This window comes from Mirounga angustirostris, unplaced genomic scaffold (genome assembly GCF_029215605.1).
Source record: "Mirounga angustirostris isolate CCGP_5_RB_7025 unplaced genomic scaffold, mMirAng1.0.hap1 SCAF_5, whole genome shotgun sequence".
NCBI lineage: Eukaryota > Metazoa > Chordata > Mammalia > Carnivora > Phocidae > Mirounga > Mirounga angustirostris.
In genome coordinates this window covers 122483123-122503188 of record NW_026991713.1, presented here as the reverse complement: position 1 = coordinate 122503188, position 20066 = coordinate 122483123, and the positions used below count along the sequence as shown (strand labels likewise).

At 38.3% G+C, this 20066-nt stretch overlaps 1 protein-coding gene across 7 annotated transcripts in view; it reads right to left on the bottom strand.

Annotated features, from left to right (window-relative positions):
* Window positions 1–19386, bottom strand: part of NSUN6 (NOP2/Sun RNA methyltransferase 6) — a 72330-nt gene extending 52944 nt beyond the window's left edge. For 5 of the 7 annotated variants that reach the window (XR_010411693.1, XR_010411691.1, XR_010411692.1 and 2 more), the window contains exons 1-5: window positions 18865–19385; window positions 16214–16369; window positions 13311–13390; window positions 3245–3354; window positions 1296–1449 (exon numbers count right to left, since the gene is read on the bottom strand). Coding sequence is in view for 1 of the 7 variants with exons in the window: in XM_045874317.3 (XP_045730273.1) it covers window positions 1296–1449; window positions 3245–3354; window positions 13311–13390; window positions 16214–16369; window positions 18865–18939 (575 nt within the window). In the remaining 6 variants the exon portion in view is untranslated. Of the gene's footprint in view, window positions 1–1295; window positions 1450–3244; window positions 3355–13310; window positions 13391–16213; window positions 16370–18864 lie in introns of those variants that run through there. The other 2 variants (XR_008506044.2, XR_010411694.1) reach the window with 2 other exon arrangements.
* Between the last annotated feature and the right edge of the window lie 680 nt (window positions 19387–20066).

Genomic DNA, 20066 nt, shown 5'->3' with positions numbered 1-20066 from the left:
TTCTAATACATATGAATATTGAATCACTGTGTTGTACACCTGAAATACAGTATTATGTATCAATTATAATTAAGTAAAAAAAAAATTAAGCCAGTCACAAAAAAAAGAGAGGATGAAGAGTATACCACTAAAAATAGAACCAAAGGAGGAAGTCAAAATGTTTACTTCCTATTACAGACCCAAAGATAAACACACATATATATATATATACTTTATCTTTATATTCATAAAGTCTTCTAAGGAGAATAAAATCTTTGCTCTTGGCCATTTGGAAAGTACTGCTATCTAGAGTTAGTTAATCCAATAATCTGTTTCTTCAGAAGAATTAACTTCAACTATAAACCCAGACTGTTGCAACATGAAAACTGTTCCAGGAATCAGGGACGTAGTCCAGTTCTGCATGGATAAATTCAGTTTTCGGCATGTCTACATCAGCTGTCAACTGTGGAGTAATGGAGCTGTCCACAGAACTCCTTAAATAGCTGAAAATATGAAGCAAAATGATTCTGGACTGCCCACAGATTTAATTTATTTAGAGTCAGTAGCAACCCAAGATGATTAAAAACTTTTTTAATTTGGTTTGAGTAAATCCAAATGTTGTTTTTTTTTGTTTTTTTTTTTTTAAAGATTTGAGAGCACTTGCGAGCATGAACCAGGGAAGGGGCAGAGAAAGAGGATCTCAAGCAGACTCCACACTGAGTATGGAGCCTGACATGGGGACCGATCCCATGACCCTGAGATCATGACCTGAGCTGAAATCAAGAGTCGGTTGCTCAACAGGCTGAGCTACCCAGGCACCCCAGATCCAAGTATTAATTCTTGACCACAAGTAGCCATGTGATTGCTGGCTTTCTGGTAAAAAAATGTCTTAATAAAAACTTTTCTTTTTAATTTATATTAAAATCATAATCTTTTTGTTTCACAAAAATCAGACTGTTTAAACAGTTCTGGATAAGTCACATAATTCATCCTTTATCAAGATGCAAATCCCCAAAAGGTGCAAAAATTTTCAAATCAATAAATTAATAAAATTCAAAAGGAAAACTGAAACTAACAATTACAGCATGACTGCTTGCTTATGTAGGTGGGCCCTTTAATCTAAGCATTTATTCTTCTACCCAAAAGCAATTTTTCAAAAAAGCATGGAAATATGCATTGAACAATTATTTTCCAGTCAAATTTATACCCCCCAAAAATATTTTTATAATGCAACTAGATATATTTTTTACATTGTTTTTATTTTTCTTGAACCACCAAAAAGAATGCATATTTCCTCCAAACACTTGATGACATACTTCAGTTCAGGTAGCCCACTGAAGATTTCTTTGCGGCTTAGTTCAGAAATTCCATTTCCAAGGAATACTTTTGTTCCATCAAATTCTTTGGCTCCTTTCTTACATTTGCCTTTTATATCAGAGTATACAGAAATAACATCTCCAGCTTTCATAACTAGAAAGAAGAAAATCAGATTATACTTATTAGACTATATTTTGGTATAAGAATAGTGAAAATTATTTAAGCTAGACTAGGGACATCTAAGGGCATCAATTGTGGGCATGAAGAGGTCTAAACTGGCTCACTATCTCAAAATAATCCCTTATAGAAAATATGACTTTTTACTTTTAAATGTTCCATCACAATATATCTAACTGAAGACTTTTTTCCTAGGAGAACAAAAAAATACAAATCTTTAAAACATCCTATCTAAACTGGAACTCTTTAGCTAAGCAGAAAATGAAGGGTATCTCCTATTTATTTTTTCCAAACCTAACATTCCCTAAACAAATTCATATAAATTTTGGTATCTTTGGCTCAATCCTCAAAGTTCTAAGTTCCCCTTAAAAAGATTCATCAAAAATGTACACTAAAATCCCTCAAAGAAATGTTTCTAAATCGCCTAACCCTATTGTTATTTCTTTGCAGGTTTCCTATTATAGCAATTAAGACAGAGATTTTAGTAAGTACATTCATTCATATATGTGTGTGCATGTGTGTATATACATGAACATGTGTATACGTACGTACATGTACCTACGTATATACGTGTATATATACACAGTGTATGGAGTTGATTCTTACAGCTAATTAAGTCTAGGTTTTTGTAGCCATTTCATTAAATTATTTTCAGTAACCAATCCCAGGGACTTTAATAATGGGGAACTCTATCTCACTTTCATGTTCTTAGACCTAGCCTGTCATAAATTTGTCTAGCCCATTAACTTGGTAACAGTAGTGAGCAGTCTATCCACTAGAGCTAGAAGGACTGTTCAAATCGCATAGATCAGAGGTCAAAGAACTTTTCCTATAAAGGGCATGTGAATTCCTTAGGCTTTATGAGCCACATAAGGTCTGTTGGCATATTCTTCTTTGTATTTTTTCTAAACAAGCTTTTAAAAATGGAAAAACCATTTTCAGCTGTGAGCCACACAAAAACAGACATAGGCCAGATTTGGCCAGCGGGCAGTTTAGCACACCCGAATGCACGTCAAATTATTTCACAGATAACATAACTAAAGCCCACAGACTGAATAACTTCCCAACAGAGCAAAACACATGTCTTGATTTCAAGCCCAATAAATTAAGACTGAACCACAGTGACTAACTTATTAAGCATATGTCATCAACTGAGTGAGTAAATTAAGAATACTGGCTTTTATTTCAATATTAAGATCCCAAGTTCAGAAGGTTACCCTCACAAATGACAACAGAAGTCTGAGGGCAATGGAGTTAAGAATACAAAATAAAATTTCACTGACATCTTACACTCTATTAATCAGTAATGATCCTCTAAACATCATCTCACACTCTTTTATGGAAAGAAAAAAATTGGCAAAGAAACCACATATGGATGCCCAATTTGTGAGACCATATCAGATAAATCTCTTTCTGGCTATGCCAAATGTAAAACTTGAAAAATATTTGGGGGCGCCTGGGTGGCTCAGTTGTTAAGCGTCTGCCTTCGGCTCAGGTCATGGTCCCAGGGTCCTGGGATCGAGCCCCACATCGGGTTCCCTGCTCGGCGGGAAGCCTGCTTGTCCCTCTCCCACTCCCTCTGCTTGTGTTCCCTCTCTCGCTGTGTCTCTCTCTGTCAAATAAATAAATAAAATCTTTAAAAAAAAAAATATCTGATAAAAGTAAATTTGAAATACATCTGAATGATAGTTTAATACATTTTCCACTTGATAATGTATACAGATTTTAAAGAATCTTTTCTTGTACAGAGAGGCTGAAACATTATACTTACGTTTTGAAGCTGACACAATTCCTGGAACATAGACATGGGCTCCTCTTAACACCGCATTGCCACATTGTGCTCCAACAACTGCTTCACAATGTTGTTTTTTTATATTCTTCCTAGGGATGTAAGATGAGCAATTTTAACACAGTAATACACCTCCAACCCCTACCAAACTTTTTAATGTTTCAATCTAAACCCTAAATAACCTCTTTTCTCCTGACTGTCCCAAGATAATGCCAATGAATGAATAAATAAGAAAAAGCAAGCAGAAAAAAAGAAGGATAAATATAGAGGAAGTAGTTTAGAGAGGGAGATGGGGCACACTTGAGGAAAAAAAAAAATAGAAAGAGGTCTATCTGGTAGAAGGCAATAAAGTAGCACCAAAAACTGCTTAATCATTTAAAGAGCACTGCTGTTTCCATAATAGCATTAGAAGGAAGAAAAATAAAGTCCTTACCTTCAAAGACTAAAACAGACAATATACAAGGAATTCAAAAGCATCTCTAAAATGGTGTACTGCTGTGTGGTCAACTATTCATATTTTATTTATTTTTTTAAATTTTTTAAATTATTTTTTTATTATTATGTTCAATTAGCCAGCATATAGTACACCATTAGTTTTTGATGTAGTGTTCAATGATTCATTACTTGCGTATAACACCCAGTGCTCATCACCACATGTGCCCTCCTTAATACCCATCACCCGGTTACCCAATGCCCCCCCCCCACACACACCCTTCTATAACCCTCAGTTTGGTTCCTGCAGAGTCCAGAGTCTCTCAACTATTCATATTTTAACCAGAAGAAGATGTCTTTTACTTTTCCTTTACTGTCCAACTTTTTTGAGTGTTTTCCAATTTCTCACCTTCCATTCATTCCTTAGACCACTAACAACTGAGTATCACTTCTAATACACAGAAAGACTTTTTCAAAAGTCAGGGGGTGCCTATCTGATCAGCCCTAAATAAAGACCTTAAGCACTGAGTCCCTCATGCATGTTCGTGGTTGGCTACATCTCACATGTGTGGTTACAACTCCTTGCTGGGGGAACGGAGCCTGTCATATCTTCCTTCCGTGATCTCCAGATAGTCCTATCTCACTGAGCTTCTCAGTTTTGTACCACTTGTTTGTCTCTCACGTTCTCACTGCTCGTTCCCTATCTACTTCTTAAAAGAGTTCCATTCCCCCATGTTCCAAAACATGCTGCATCTCTTCTCACCTTGCATTCTACTCTTGGTGACCTCAGGCTTTCAATAATCACTTAGAAAACGATCTGTATATTCTCATGTTTGACCACTTGGGTAGCATGAATCTCAATTCCAAACCTTTATGAGGTATGGAACTACAGTTCCACAATCACAGATTTGTTTTCTTCAATCCAGACTCTAAGACAAGACAGATCCAAGGGTGCCTGGGTGGCTCAGTCGGTTAAGCGGCTGCCTTCAGCTCGGGTCATGATCTCGGGGATCGAGCCCCGCATCAGGCTCCCTGCTCAGCAGGGAATCTGCTTCTTCCTCCCCCTCCCCCCCCCCCCGCAACTTGTGCATTCTCTAATAAATAAAATAGATAATAAATAATAAAATTTGAAAAAAGATAAGAGAACTCCCAACTCCTTAATTATTGTCTTGCACTGACTGCTGGATATTTCTCACCTCCTAGTGTTCATACCCTGTTATTTCCTACATTAAAAGGAAAGTCCCTAGGGGGTGCCTGGATGGCTCAGTCATTAAGCGTCTGTCTGCCTTAGGCTCAGGTCATGATCCCAGAGTCCTGGGATTGAGCCCTGCGTCAGGCTCCCTGCTCAGCGGGAAGACTGCTTCTCCCTCTCCCACTCTCCCTCCTTGTGTTCCCTCTCTTGCTGTCTGTCAAAAAATAAATAAAATCTTAAAAAAAAAAAATAAAAGGAAAACCCCTAAATTTAGAACACTGACCACCTCCTCTCCCACATCTCCTAATCCCCAAATATTAGCTCTGTTTTCAGTTACTCTTCATTCTAACCCCTAAATATCTCACTTATATTCTCAATCACTCAGTTGTGCATTTTATGGCCTTATTTTTTATTTAGTATTCCTAGGTGTCTGTAGCAGAAACATTTTCAGGTTATCTAGATTACCACACTGTTGGAAATAAAACACTCTGAAACGATTTCCTAATTTATTTCCAGTCTTAGAATTTATCTTCTTTTAAAATTTTTTTCAATCTTTTTGGACTGTAACCCACAGAAATGCACTTAATATCACAACTCAGGACACGTGTGTATGTATGTATACACACATGCATTTATACACACTTATATTTACATCAAATGTTTCATGAAACACCTTCAGTATGTACAGTGCAATATGATACATTATGAAATACCCATTTCTTTTTTAAAAAATGCTAAAAAAAGTCATTAAATTGATTTTACAACCTACTAGTGGATCATGATCTCCATGCAGTTGGAAAAATAGCTTTATGCTACTACCAGTATTCTTTGGCTCCTATTCTTTGGTTCTAAGCAAAAAACTAAACATTCCTTACTTAAAAAAAAATCTTTTACACTTCACAGCTTGCCTCTCCCAACTTCTTCAATCTCATGTTTCACCACCCTCTCTGAAAAAGCAACTAAGTAGCCAAACCTGATCACTTTGTCACGAGCCACCTTACATTTTCATGCCTCCATACTTTTGCTTTCTCTCCACCTCACATACCCTTGACCATCTTAACCCATCAGCCTAATGCCTAATCACCTTCAAGGCTCAACTGAAATATTATCTACTTGAAGAAAATCTTTACCAACTTCCTTTCACTCAGTCCTTTCTATTCTGTGCTGATGGTACTTCAATAATACCTTCACTGTAGCACTTTTAACAGTCTGACTCATATGAAGGTTTCCCGTTTTTAAATGAATCAACTACATTTCATTCATCTTTGTAACACCCTTGGGTCTTACACATAGCACCAATTAAAAAATGTCTTGGGAAATGGAACCTTGTAGTTTTAATCAGAATGTTTTTATGGGAATAACCATTTCATGGAGAGGACAGAAAGACTATGGAAAAAAAGAGTTAACATAAGAGTCGTGAATTACTATCCTTTCTTTGGACAGCATGGTTACAAGGTTGGTTCTTGGCTGCCATCTGGGAACTTAGATTTCAGAAGGATACCTGCTATTAACTAAATCATCTGTACAAATAGTATGGTTTATGGCCAACAATGACTTTCCTTCTGAGAGGCCAGAATGTGGGCATGTGCCAGGCAGGGAATGCCTACATGACCGTCCCAAATAAAAATCCTGGACACTGAGTCGCTAATGAATTTCCCTGGTTGGCAACATCTTACAAGTTGTCAAACCTGTTCCTGAGGGAATTAAGTGTTTCCTATGTGACTGCATTGGAAGAGAATTCTGTAAGCTTTCAACTGGTTTTCCCTGTACTTTTTCCCATGTGCCCCCTCCCTTTGCTGATTCTGCTTCAGATCACTTCACTGGAACGAGCCATAGTCACAAGTACTACTATATGCTGAATCCTATGAGTCATCCTAGAGTCATCAAGCCAGGGAGTGGTCTTGGGGATCCCTCAACACTAGGACTAATTGTATAAAAACATAAGATGCCATATATGCAAGTATCAAGGTGTAATTCAGCTTTGCTGAAGGGGAGAGTTTGAGGCAGCAAAGATAAAAGGAAATGTAAGAGTTGATGCAGAGCCATAAAACATGCTAAAAGCTTAATTTTTTATTACAATATTTACAAATAAAGAAGTGAACCAACATTAAAGAAAGGATTTTCTGATACTACAGTAATACAGATAGGAGGGAAATAGTATGAAGGCACTCAGATTAAGAAAAAAACTAGTAAAATAGCTTTAAAAATGAGGTGTCTATCAATTACAAAGAGTGGAATTATGAGAATGTCCCACTAAAATATATATAAAAATATGAATTTATTCATTTGGCGGTGGTTTTTTTTTTTAGGATTTTATTTATTTGAAACAGCGTGAGAGAGAGAGAGCGCACAGGGCAGAGGAAGAGGGAGAAGCAGACTCCCCGATGAGGAAGAAGCCCAATGCGGGGCTCAATCCCAGGACCCCAGGATCATGACCCGAGCTGAAGGCACACGCTTAACTGACTGAGCCACCCAGGCGCCCCTCCATTTGGCATTTAACTGCACATATTAGCAACTCCACACCAAATAGGACATAATGATTATAATTTTAAGATGTTGTATATTATTGCATGCCAACCAATATCTCTTTTTCAGCAGGATTGCCATCTGTACTTAATCATCCATTTTTGTGCAATTACTTGAATATTCTATTGCATATACCGTATTATTTCATATACACAAACAGCAACTGAAATATTAAAGTGCTGGTAGTAGCAAGACAACTATGAAAGACTGAAATCAAGCACGCTGAGAGACGCAAATCCAGCCTCATTTGGATCAAGAGAATTATGCTACTAGGTTAGTTATTCATTGTGAAGGAAAAGAAAATTTTCTGACCTGTTAAAAATACTTTGTTGAAATTTTTGTTAAAAAGGGAGGTGCACGAACAAAAAAATGTAGAGATTCTTAAAAATTATGAATTGAATGTTGACTTAAAAAATTCTACTAACATAAAATCAGTCTTCAGAAAATGCTGTTTGGGTAGAATGTTAAAAAAACACTCATCAAAAGAAGCCTGGCATTCAATTTTCTCCTAAGTTTTTTAATAAAGTTGACACTGATACTATTAAATTCAACACTACAACCTTATGTTCCATCTCATTATATTACCAATGATAAAACTTTAAAAAACATTAAATATATAGTTAATCAGTATATTATGTATCATATTTAAATAAACTGGGGGAACCTGAATTTATGGTGAGAAATTACTTTTAAAATTGTTCATTATCTACAAACACAGTTTAACCTATATTTTGATATTTTAAATAATTATGTGAGGGCGCCTGGGTGGCTCAGTCGTTAAGCGTCTGCCTTCGGCTCAGGTCACGATCCCAGGGTCCTGGGATCGAGTCCCACATCGGGCTCCCTCCTCGGGGGGAGGCCTGCTTCTCCCTCTCCCCCTCCCGCTGCTTGTGTTCCTGCTCTCGCTATCTCTATGTCAAATAAATAAAATCTTAAAAAATAAATAAATAAATAAATAAAAATAATTATGTGATATTGAGTTTCCAGTAAAAGATCAGTAAAAGACTAAGAGTGTATTTCTTTTTCTGAAGTCCGTAGAAATGAAGAAAGAAACAACGATCTGAGAAGGACATGCCATTTATAATAAAGCTAAGAAACGGCTATATTCCCACTGAGGAGGAATAACTGTCTGACACAGAGAAATGTGGATCAAACCTAGTTCCTCAACAGGGTATGAAAATCTCTGAAAAGGAAAAGCTCCTGGAGGCCTAATCAAATATTTATTACTTAGAACCCGGACTGGGGGCTCAGGTTGAGAAACAAGAATCTGAGGTGTTGTTAGAGTCCCATTCACAGCAGATAAAGCTGAAAGAGGAACAGGGTTGTCAGCTGCGGCAAAGCAGGCATCTGCACTTTCCCTGACAAATCTGGATAAACTGCCTAGAAGTAGCTAAGGAAAGGGAAGTAGCAACCAAGTTTGGTGCTCCTCAATAGAGTTAACTAAGCAGAAATAATTAAAGCCCCATGCAAAAAAAAGCTGTGAGCTGGAACCCTTCACAAAGAGCCTCAGTCTTTATCAGCTCTGCTCACCAGGGCTAGAAATGTGCCACTAGGGAAAACCTGGTGAAAGCATTTTTGAAAACACATCTGTTTAGGTGTCTAGGGACACACTTTTACCCCATTCTATATCATTTTTGAGCAAACTGCCTACTAGAAGAAGCTATGTGAATGCAACTGTTTCCACTCAGTGAGTTAAAGAAGCAGAAAGGATTCATTCAACATGGGACCCATACATAGGTAATACCAAAAAAAAAAAAAAAAAAACCCAAAGAAAAAAGTTTCAAATACGTCTTTATATTTTTCAAAAGGAAAAGGAAAAACTCAAAAACGGGATAGAAGAAAAACTAGATAAGAAACAGAAAGTAGTGAACTGGGAAATAAACAATAAGAGAGCCTCCAAAATAAGAAAGAACACAACAGGCTTGAGACTGCTATTTTTAGAAAGGCCTGCTTGCAAGGTCAACCCTTGGCTGGCATCTGGAAACGTGACTGGGAAACAGTTCCCAGCAGTGACTGAAAAACTTCCATAATGATAAGAGTAGATTATTGTTCCTAAATGTTTGTACAAGCAATATGCTTTGTTCTGAACACCTGTTTTCCTTTTGGGAGCCTGAAATTTTGGTACATGCCGGCCAGAGGGTGCCAACATGACCAGTGCCCAATAAAAAACTTGGCCACTGAGTCTCGAATGAGCTTCCCTCCTAGACAACTGTTTTACTCTCGTCACAATTTGTTGCTAGAGGAATTAAGCATATCCTAGGAACCCTGTGGGGGAGAGGTCTCTTGGAAGCTTGTGCCTGGCTTCCTCCAGACTTTGCCCCATGTACCCTTCCCTTTGCAGATTTTGTTTTTGTGTCCTTTCCTATAATAAATCTTCACCATGAGCACAACTACATAATGAGTCGTGTGAGTCCTTCTAGTCAATCACCAACACAAGGGGCTACATGCACTGGAAATCCAACCTACAGTCCTAGTGGTTATTTTTTTAAGATTTTATTTATTCCTTTGAGAGATAGAGAAAGAGAGACAGAGACAGAGAGAGCACATGAGCGCAGAAGCAGGGGGAGGGGCAAAGGGAGAAGGAGAAGCATACTGCCCGCTGAGCAAGGAGTCCGACAGGGGGCTCCTGGGGCAGGATCCCAGACCTGAGCTGGAGGCAGAGACACTTAACCTACTGAGTCACCCAGGCGCCCCCTAGTGTTCTTATAGAGAATACAGAAAAATAGTCACAGAACTACTGGCAGACTTGTAACTAAAAAGTTACACGGTTTCATTAAAAAGTAAGAGAGAATGGTAATAATCACGCTATATCCTAGCCCAGTTTCTAAAGTTAAATGATGGAGAATTTGTAGATCTCCAAGCGAAAACTAAGATGCTGTTGGCGGGGGCCTCTGATTTTTTCTTCACAGCAACACCTGATGCCGTAACATTGTGAAAGCAATGTCTACAAAGTGCTAAGAGAAATAACATGGAACCTGAAAGTACTATAATCGGCCAATCTATTGTTTAAATATAAAGGCAACAGGCAATTCACCAGCAAGAAAGCAAATACTTTGGAGATGAGAATACTTAACTTTGGAACGGGAAACAGGTGCTGCAGACCTGATAAATTACTATACTCACCAACCAAGACAGTAATCAAGACAAAGAACTCAGGAATGAACTATTGGGACTAAAAGTAAGCACAGCATCCATTTGAATTGTGCTTCTAGAATAACAATGTTATAAGCCTATGCAATGCTTAAAGAACTAACACAGTAAATAAAAATTGGCTGGTGGAGGTTTTAGGGGATAAAATTTAAGTGTAAGAATTTCCTCATTTTTCATAGTGGAAAGTCATAAAAATAATAGTGATAATGAGTTTTAAAAACAAAAAAGAATTGACTTGCTCCTTTTAGAAGTGAAAGGTAGGTAGGTGAATCTATAATCCTAGATGATTTTTGAATACTTTCCTCTCATAGCCCATCATTTGTGTTTTATAGTTCACTAACATTCTGAGTGTCTAGATCACTACAAAGAATAGGACGAAAGGGTACTAAATTCAGAAAATAATTAAAGTTAAATCATCTAAATACTTTAAAAGGACTAGCATGCCCAGTATTAGCAAGAATGAAAGATTGAGAATTTCTCATATATTGCTAGAAACATTAACTGGTAAAACTTTTTAGAAGGCAGTATGTCTCAAACTAAAATATGCACAGACCAGTGAACCAGTGATTCCTTGTTGTACCAACTTATCCTGTAGACATGCTTATGCAAGTTCACAAAGAAACCTCCTTAGAATATTCACTGTTGGTAATAATGAGAAACAGGAAAAAATTAAATGTCCATCAATAGAGGGATGAAAAAAATATTTAAAAAGTATGCAGATATTAAAAAGAATGAAATAAGGGTGCCTGGGTGGCTCAGTCATTAAGCGTTTGCCTTCGGCTCAGGTCATGATCCCAGGATCCTCGGATTGAGCCCCACATCGGGCTCCCTGTTCCACAGGAAGCCTGCTTCTCCCTCTCCCACTCCCCCTGCTTGTGTTCCCTCTCTCGCTGTGTCTCTCTCTGTCAAATAAATAAAATCTTAAAAAATAATAATAATAGGGGCGCCTGGGTGGCTCAGTCGTTAAGCGTCTGCCTTCGGCTCAGGTCGTGGTCCCGGGGTCCTGGGATCGAGCCCCGTGTCGGGCTCCTTGCTCTGCGGGAGGCCTGCTCTCCCTCTCCCACTCCCCCTGCTTGTGTTCCTCCTCTCGCTGTCAAATAAAATCTTTAAGAAAAAAAAAAAAAAATAATAATAATAATAAAATAAAAATAAAAATAATGAAATAGGGGCACCTGGGTGGCTCAGTCAGTTAAGCATCTGCCTTCAGCTCAGGTCATGATCCCAGGGTCCTGGGATTGAGCCCAGAGTCCAACTCCCGGCTCAGGGGGAAGCCTGCTTCTGCCTCTCCCTTTGCCCCTCTGCCCACGCCCCACTCCTGTGCTCTCTCTCAAAATCTTTAAAAAAAAATAAAATAAAAAGAATGAAATACATTATATAGAATCAGGGAGAATTATGGACATCTCTCTACCTTGATTGAGGTGGGTCTTGGCTACACAGCTGTACAAATTTGGGGAAACTCAGCAAATGGTACACTTAAATGAGATCTCTCCATTTCACGGTCTACAAATTTCATCTCGGGGTGCCTGGGTCGCTCAGTCATTAAGCATCTGCCTTCAGCTCAGGTTATGATCCCAGGGTCCTGGGATCGAGCCCCGCAATGGGCTCCCTACTCAGCAGGAAGCCCACTTCTCCCTCTCCCACTCCCCCTGCTTGTGTTCCCTCTGTCTCTGACAAATAAATAAAATCTTTAAAAAAATAAAATTTCATCTTAAGAAACAGAATAAGGAACTCACAGAATCCTTTTGTTTTTAATTGCAAAAGGAATACATGCTTATAGTAAAAATAACACAAATGTTACAAGTGAAAATCTCTTACCCCTTTTCTCCCAATCCAACCTCTTCAGAGTTAACCACTCAAAATTAACCTCTATTAATAGTTAGGTATGTTAAAGCCTTTGGACTTTTTTCTATATATAAGTAAATATACATAAATGTGTAGTTGTTTTTTGTAATTGCAACAAAAAGTGTAATTATCCTATACATGGCAACCTCCTTTTGATACTTAATTGTGACTATCTTCTCTTATTGGTACATATAATTCTCTCCCATTAAAGCCCATATAATATTCCACTGCACAATAAACCATAATTTACTGAACCACTGCTTAACTACTGACCACTAAATTATTTTCAAGCTTTAACAAAATGAGCGTTTTTCTATTTATTATAATTCTTAGGGGCATAAAAAAATTAAACTGTAATTAGGGATTTAAAAACATTCCTTGGGAATTGAACTCCCATGAAAATATGAAAGCTTTCCCCACCTCCAATTTTCAAACATATGCCTTACAAATATATAAATGAGAACAATGCCCATTCTACTCATAGAATATACATAGTAATTTAACCTAATTGTGAATTAATAAAATTTTACAAACACATCAGCTATGAAAGTGGGAAATATGTTACTTTGTATTTTTTGTGGCAGCTCAAAAACAGATTTAAATTAGCAGTGGACTCTCTTAATACATATAAGTAAACAAATGAAGTTTCTTACTAAGGAGGAGGAAAAACTACCCATCACCACACCAAATGGACCTAAAATGCATTACTTTCAAGGAACCTGGGTCCATTCCTAGTCTTTTGTAATATCTTCCATGATAGAATATGAAGTTGCATTTATGAATTTCTGAACTGTCTATATGAAGTTGCTAATAATACAGAAACTTAGGATTATCACCACACAGTAAGAAAAAAACCTGTTACAAATTTTTAGAAGAATTTAATTTGAAAATGAAATAGTTACAAACCTAGGTCCAATAACAGGAATAAGTAAGACATCCTGAAGGTCTGGATGTTGAAGAATAGGAACACTTAATCCATTAAACTGCTGTTAAAAATAAACAGAATTATGAAGCCATCAATGTAATTGATAAATTTCAATTTACAGGTCTTTTCATTGTCATTACCTAGCAGAGCATGAAGCTTGGTTTAGGATATTCTCACTTTATTCCACATACTATAAAAAACAAAGATTTCAAAACAACTGTTTTCCTCTGTATTTTCTGAAGTATCTCGATTTCTTTATAAGGTTCAATTTTGTTTACAGTTTGGCTTTATAAAACACAACCCATGTTTACCTTAGGTGACTTATTTTGATAATACATATCCAATACAGAATTGCATACAGTACTCTTTTTTTTTTTTTTAAAGATTTTATTTATTTATTTGACAGAGAGAGAGAGAGACAGCTACAGAGGGAACACAAGCAGAGGGAGTGAGAGAAGGAGAAGCAGGCTCCCTGCTGAGCAGGGAGCCCTACACAGGGCTCGATCCCAGAACCCCGGGATCACACCCTGAGCCGAAGGTAGCAGCTTAACGATTGAGCCACCCAGGCGCCCCTATAGTGTACTTTTTTTTTTTTAAAGATTTTACTTATTTGACAGAGAGAGACACAGCGAGAGAGGGAACACAAGCAAGGGGAGTGGGAGAGGGAAAAGCAGGCTTCCCGCCGAGCAGGGAGCCTGACGTGGGGCTCGACCCCAGGACCCTGGGATCATGACCTGAGCCGAAGGCAGACACCCAAGGACTGAGCCACCCAGGCGCCCCCTTATAGTACACTTCTAAGGAAAAGTTCTGAATAGGACATTAAGGAATGAGATTATTAAAATTATATACCACTAATACTGAATGCCATGTCAGTTTTGCTGAGGGAAATAAATGCTTTTTGGCAAAAGTTCAGGATTTTCAGTATCCTCTATCATACTTGGTCTTCAGACTAGAAATGGGTGCATGACCAGGAGTATACGTGCCAAGGCCAGCTCACAGTCTCAGGAGAACCAATTATGTGCATCTCTGGCAAATTTCAAGGTCACACTGGCAGCTTGATTTGACCACAGTGGGAGCATTTACACCACTGAAATCAGCAAATGCTACAAAGGGTTGTTTTTCCCAGAAAGTGGATTTTTCGATATGTACCAGCACACCATTGTTGCTGGCAGAAAATAACTGGGCACTGCACTTATCAGAATAAAAAGCAGAATAGCAGGATAGCAAGGACACTATAGTCTAAGGGCGAGCAACATGCAAATATTTCAGAACAAGTCTCTGCCATGTAGGCTAGGGATTTTAAATCATGAATTTTCACATACTACATGAAAGAATAGTAACAATAATAGATATTTCCATTGCCCTGTGGTATCCATATACTACCTAGAAAAACTCTTAAAATCAATTTATTTCCAAGTTGGTAAGAGAAAAAATTTGTATTTTAGCAATCTATATATCTACCAAGTCAACAGCTTTGACTTTTGCTTCTTCCAGGCAAAGGAGATTTCAGACCAACCTTACCTAACAGATGGCTACTAAGAAATCTGAAATGTAAGGGTGCCTGAGTGGCTCAGTCAGTTAAGAGTCTGCCTTTGGCTCAGGTCATGGGGATCGAGCCCTGCATCAGGCTCCCTGCTCTGCCTATCAAGGGCTTACGACCCAACCTTCTCTGTCTACTCTTAAACTTTGAGGGACTCAAAGTCCACCCAGAGTGATTCTGTATGCCTTATCCTAGATACTTGGTCTGTAAGATCATATAGGCCCACTGGACTGGAATACAATATCTAGGTTCTAGGAATAATTTGTTAGAAAACAAAATAATCTGGATCTGCATGAGTTATGGACACTTGTGATGGGCCTCAGAACACTTTCTACTAGTTGAAAACATATGCATAACCACATAAAAGTAATAATTTTAGTTGCCTAGAGGAACTGCTTATATTTTATGCCCTATGACATTACTCTCAATAAAATTATCACTATCAATAACTCAAAATCAGATTAGTTTTCTTCTAAGTCTTATTATTATACTAAGTTTGGGTCTCACATACTCAGATACCATAGCTGATCGTTCTTATAACATGGTCATCTATCACAACTTAAAATTTATAAAACTGTTCTTAAAGATAGTATGACAAACATTCTAAATGTAATGAGATTACAGGCACCTGGGTTGCTCAGTTGGTTAAGCATCCAACTCTTGATTTTGGCTCAGGTCATGATCTCAGGGTTGTAAGATCAAGCCCTGCCTCAGGCTCCACACTAAGCATGGAGCTTGCTTATCCCTCTCCCTCTGCTCCTCCCCACCACCCCCCTCAACTCATACATGCGTGCTCTCTCTCTCTCCCCCAAATAAATAAAATTCTTAAAACAAAAATATAAATAAAAATAAATGTAATGAGATTAAAGAATAATAAAACTAAACCAGTGATAATTCTCTGAAGACTTCTTAATATTATATCTAGAGTAATAACAGCCTAAAATATACAAATACAAGCCCTTTAATCATGCTTGCCTCTTGCTTTTAATTTAGATACTAATTAGGTAACTTATTACAAAATCAGGCTTTCAAGGTTAGAATGTTTTCTATGTATTTTCATATGTATTCTATGTATTTTCATATGTATTTTAATGACGAAGTACTGAGGCCTAGAAGGGCTGAGTGACCTATTCAGTCACTGTAATAAATTCAGAACCAGGAGTGCTAGGTTCAAGTTCTTACCATTACCTCTAACATTACCACTTGGACAACTTAACATTCGAGATCTTCGATTTCCTTATTTGTAAAATTGGAATAGTATTTTAAATTCATAGGATTTTAGTGGGGAGCAACATGACACAGAAACACAATTATGGACATAAATAATAGCAAATTTGCACATACCTTCTGAAGTTCATCAAACAACAGATCTTTCACATGTTGCACTGAGGCTAGATGTGTATTTACTCTGACAGTTGTGAATGATGGAGGATGTGACAAGTGATTTAACAGAGTTTCAAATTTCCTTTCTGCTTCTTGTTTCCCAAAAGCAGATACAACCTGAAAACAGAAAAACAAGTTAGTTTCTTTTTTTTATTTTAAAGATTTTTTATTTATTTGACAGAGAGAGACACAGGGAGAGAAGGAACACAAGCAGGGGGAGTGGGAGAGGGAAACAGGCTTCCCGTGGAGCAGGGAGCCCGATGTGGGGCTTGATCCCAGGACCCTGGGACCATGACCCGAGCCGAAGGCAGACACTTAACAACTAAGCCACCCAGGTGCCCCAAGTTAATGTTTCAATGTTATTATAAAAATTAACAAAAAATATTAAGCAGATTATGCACACACGTGTTCTTATTAAACATCTTTCAGCAATTGTTCAGTTCCACTTCATTTTGCTATATTGTTTGTGTGTTAGTAACACTAACAGAATGTAATACTTCACAGGGTTTTGGAGTTTAATTGTGGTAATAAACACCTAACAAAATGCCCAACATAAAGGGCTTGGAAAAAACACTGCCTCAACTTCAAAGCATTATTAACATTTTGAACATATTAATGTCTGCTATGCTTATTCATATAAATTCATAATTTTATTCTATTTATAATATACCAAATATTACATCATTTTGTACAGCTATTTACTTGCTAGCCTCATACCTAGAACAAATTCATTAGCAGCCTTTTAAAACACCAATATTTGGGGGCGCCTGGGTGGCTCAGTTGGTTAAGCGACTGCCTTCGGCTCAGGTCATGATCCCGGAGTCCTGGGATCGAGTCCCGCATCGGGCTCCCTGCTCAGCGAGGAGCCTGCTTCTCCCTCTGACCCTCCCCCCTCTCATGTACTCTCTCTCTCTGTCTCATTCTCGCTCTCTCAAAAATAAATAAAATCTTTAAAAAAATAAAAATAAAAATAAATAAATAAAACACCAATATTTGAATAAGTAACATTGATACTGTCATCCAAGGTCATCCACATCAGCTTTTTAATATGGTATTTTTAAATGTAACAAATATCATCCAAAAAGACAGGTAACAAGATAACCTGTCAGAAGTGGAAATTTAAAGACTCAAAAAACCAAGTCCCCCTGTGATTAACTGAAGCTTTAGGAGTCACGTATTTTCCCATTTTTGTCATCTTTGACCGTACCCTGCCTCACAGCATCTTCATAAACCACCTGCCAGCTTACTAATCCCCCAGCCTCAAAGTATTAGTACTTTCTCAAGTTTAGTTTGTTTTTATTAAAACTGAATATACCTTTACCTCCAATACTTTTACAAAGGAATGGCTTTTTTGTAAAATCATTTACAGTTAGTGGGTTTGCGGCGGAGATGGTGTCAAAGACAGACATTTGGATCTTCTATAATACAATATTTACCATTTTAAAAATCGAGAAAAATTGCTGAATGCCTCTTTCTCTTAATATGCTCCTTATATTTTTAGTTCTTTGAAATCCAGAGAAGATATTTTCTCTTCCCATACTCTATAACCCTTAATGTAATCTTTGGAAATAAAATGTAGGAATCAAATCTAAAAAGTCATAGCTTCACTAATAGCTTCATACACAAATAACATTTAAGTCTTAAGACTTTACTTTGAATAAGAAAAGCAAAGATTTAGAAAATACAAAGTTGCCTAGAGGCAGGAGAGTAAAATGTAAAGAGCACGAGCTTGGCAATCAAAGACAACATTCGCTGAGGACTTCTGTGCTAGACACTGCTAACAGCACGTGGAATGAGTATTTGTTGAGGACTAACGTGCCAGAACAATACCAACTGCATTCACTTATGGTTAATATTTTAAAATAACCTTGTAAGGTAAATACTTTTAACATCCTCAGTTTCCACATTAAAGGAAATTAAGGTTAAACGGTATGAAATAATTTACTCAAAGCACAGGGACACAAATCAAAGACCTGGGATTCCAAATCTGTATTTTTTCATTATACCTGAGCTCTTCAGCTTCAGATTTCAGTCCTATTACTTGATAGCGGTGTCAATTTGGGTCAGCTACAGGACTCTTTGGACCCTCAGCTCTCTCACCTATTAAAATGGAGAAGAAATCTCTACCAAAAACAAGAAAGAGAGATTGCTAATATTAAGATGTAAAGGTCTGCAAATCACCTAGCACAACTAGTGGCATTTAAGAGGCATTAACACATTATAGTACCCCTTTCACCTGAGAGCCACAGCAAGCGCTTTAAGAACACGGGTGTATCTTCTCCACTGGACTTAATTTCTCGACAGGAATCTTTTTCCCTCATTCTTGTGACCCCTTCAGCGCCATGCCTACTGCCACATACATAACCGCTCTTTTCCCTTCCCTTCTGTCACATTCGTTAAGTGTTGAAACGTAGACCTCATTCACCTCTTATCTCGCAAACATTAAATACCCGCGGGAAGATACAGGCAGTTTTCACAGTCGGAAAAAAGAGTGGTAAACAATGGTGTAAAGATTAGGTCTCGCTTTAGGGGTTTTTTTTCCCCCTATTTCTCCAGCGTGTGTAAACATCTGAAAATTCGCAAATATCCTCTAACAGGTTTATTTTACCTACCTCCTTATTCATAAAACCCTCTTTAAGATACTTTTCAACCTCAAGTCTCAAAGATATTTTAGGGAAAATGGACATTTTCCCTATTGTTTTGTTCTCCAAAAAAAAATGCTGGAAAACGGTGATTTTTTTTCTCTTTCCGAATTAACAGTGAGCAGCGTCTTAGCAATGAATAGCCGCCCGCACGCGCCGGGACCACCAGAGGGCCGGAAAATCGCGCCGCTCTTCCCAAGTTATATTCGCGATTGCGGAGGTACATCCACGCCTGCCTCAGCGTAGCCAGTTTAGAGCGGCTTCCTCACCTCCACCACACCCGTCCTTGGTCCTTCTTTAGAGACGCTCACGGAAATCACTGTGAAGCCATGTCCCTCGTGTTGCAGAGAATACACAGGAAAAAAAAAAAAAATTGAGAAGCTAATCCGTTGCGAACTGGTTTGGAAAACAGACCGGCCTCTATTCACTCACATTCCCCCTTCGGACCTCTTTTCAAAACCGCGCCCCCAATTTCTCCGCAGAAAGCCGCTTCCGGCTTGCGTCACTTCCGGCGACGCGTCCCACCCTCCCAGGTTCCTCAATCCGCAATCGCAAACGGTCGCACGTGAGGTCACCGGAGTTTCCGAGCTCCGCTGGCGGCGCCTCCACGTGCGGTTGGTTTTCCGGGCGTCCGTGGAGGGAGGGGCGGCCGCCCGGGTGAGCCTCCCGATCCAGCGCCTGGGGTGGGTGCCGGGGGAAGTGAGGAAATGGTGTGGGTGAAATCGAAGGCTTTGCTGGCCTGAGTGCGTTGAGAGGTCCAATTAGGACCTGCTCGCTCACCTCCGACGAAAGGAGGAAGCCAGAGTTTATTTGAACCTAGAAGCCATCCTTTGATTTCAGAAATTACTTTATCTCTCGGAGGCATACTAATCCGACTTCAGCCGTGAATGAACGCCATTATTCAAATTTTTGAAAGCTGGGTTAATACCCATGAATGATCAGTTAAAACTTAAAAACCCGCATATAGTATTTACAGTTAGTTGAATGAGGCCAGCGGTTACCTGTATCACAGCTGCGTTATTAAGGCTCCGAGACCCTTGGCATAATTGAAGGAAAAGATTCAAAAGGAGAAGATGCTTAATGAAAGACATTTTATGATTGAATAGGAAACTAAAAATAATAATTGTCTCCTTGCCTTAGATTTTTTGTTTTTGCAGCTCACCGTGGTCATT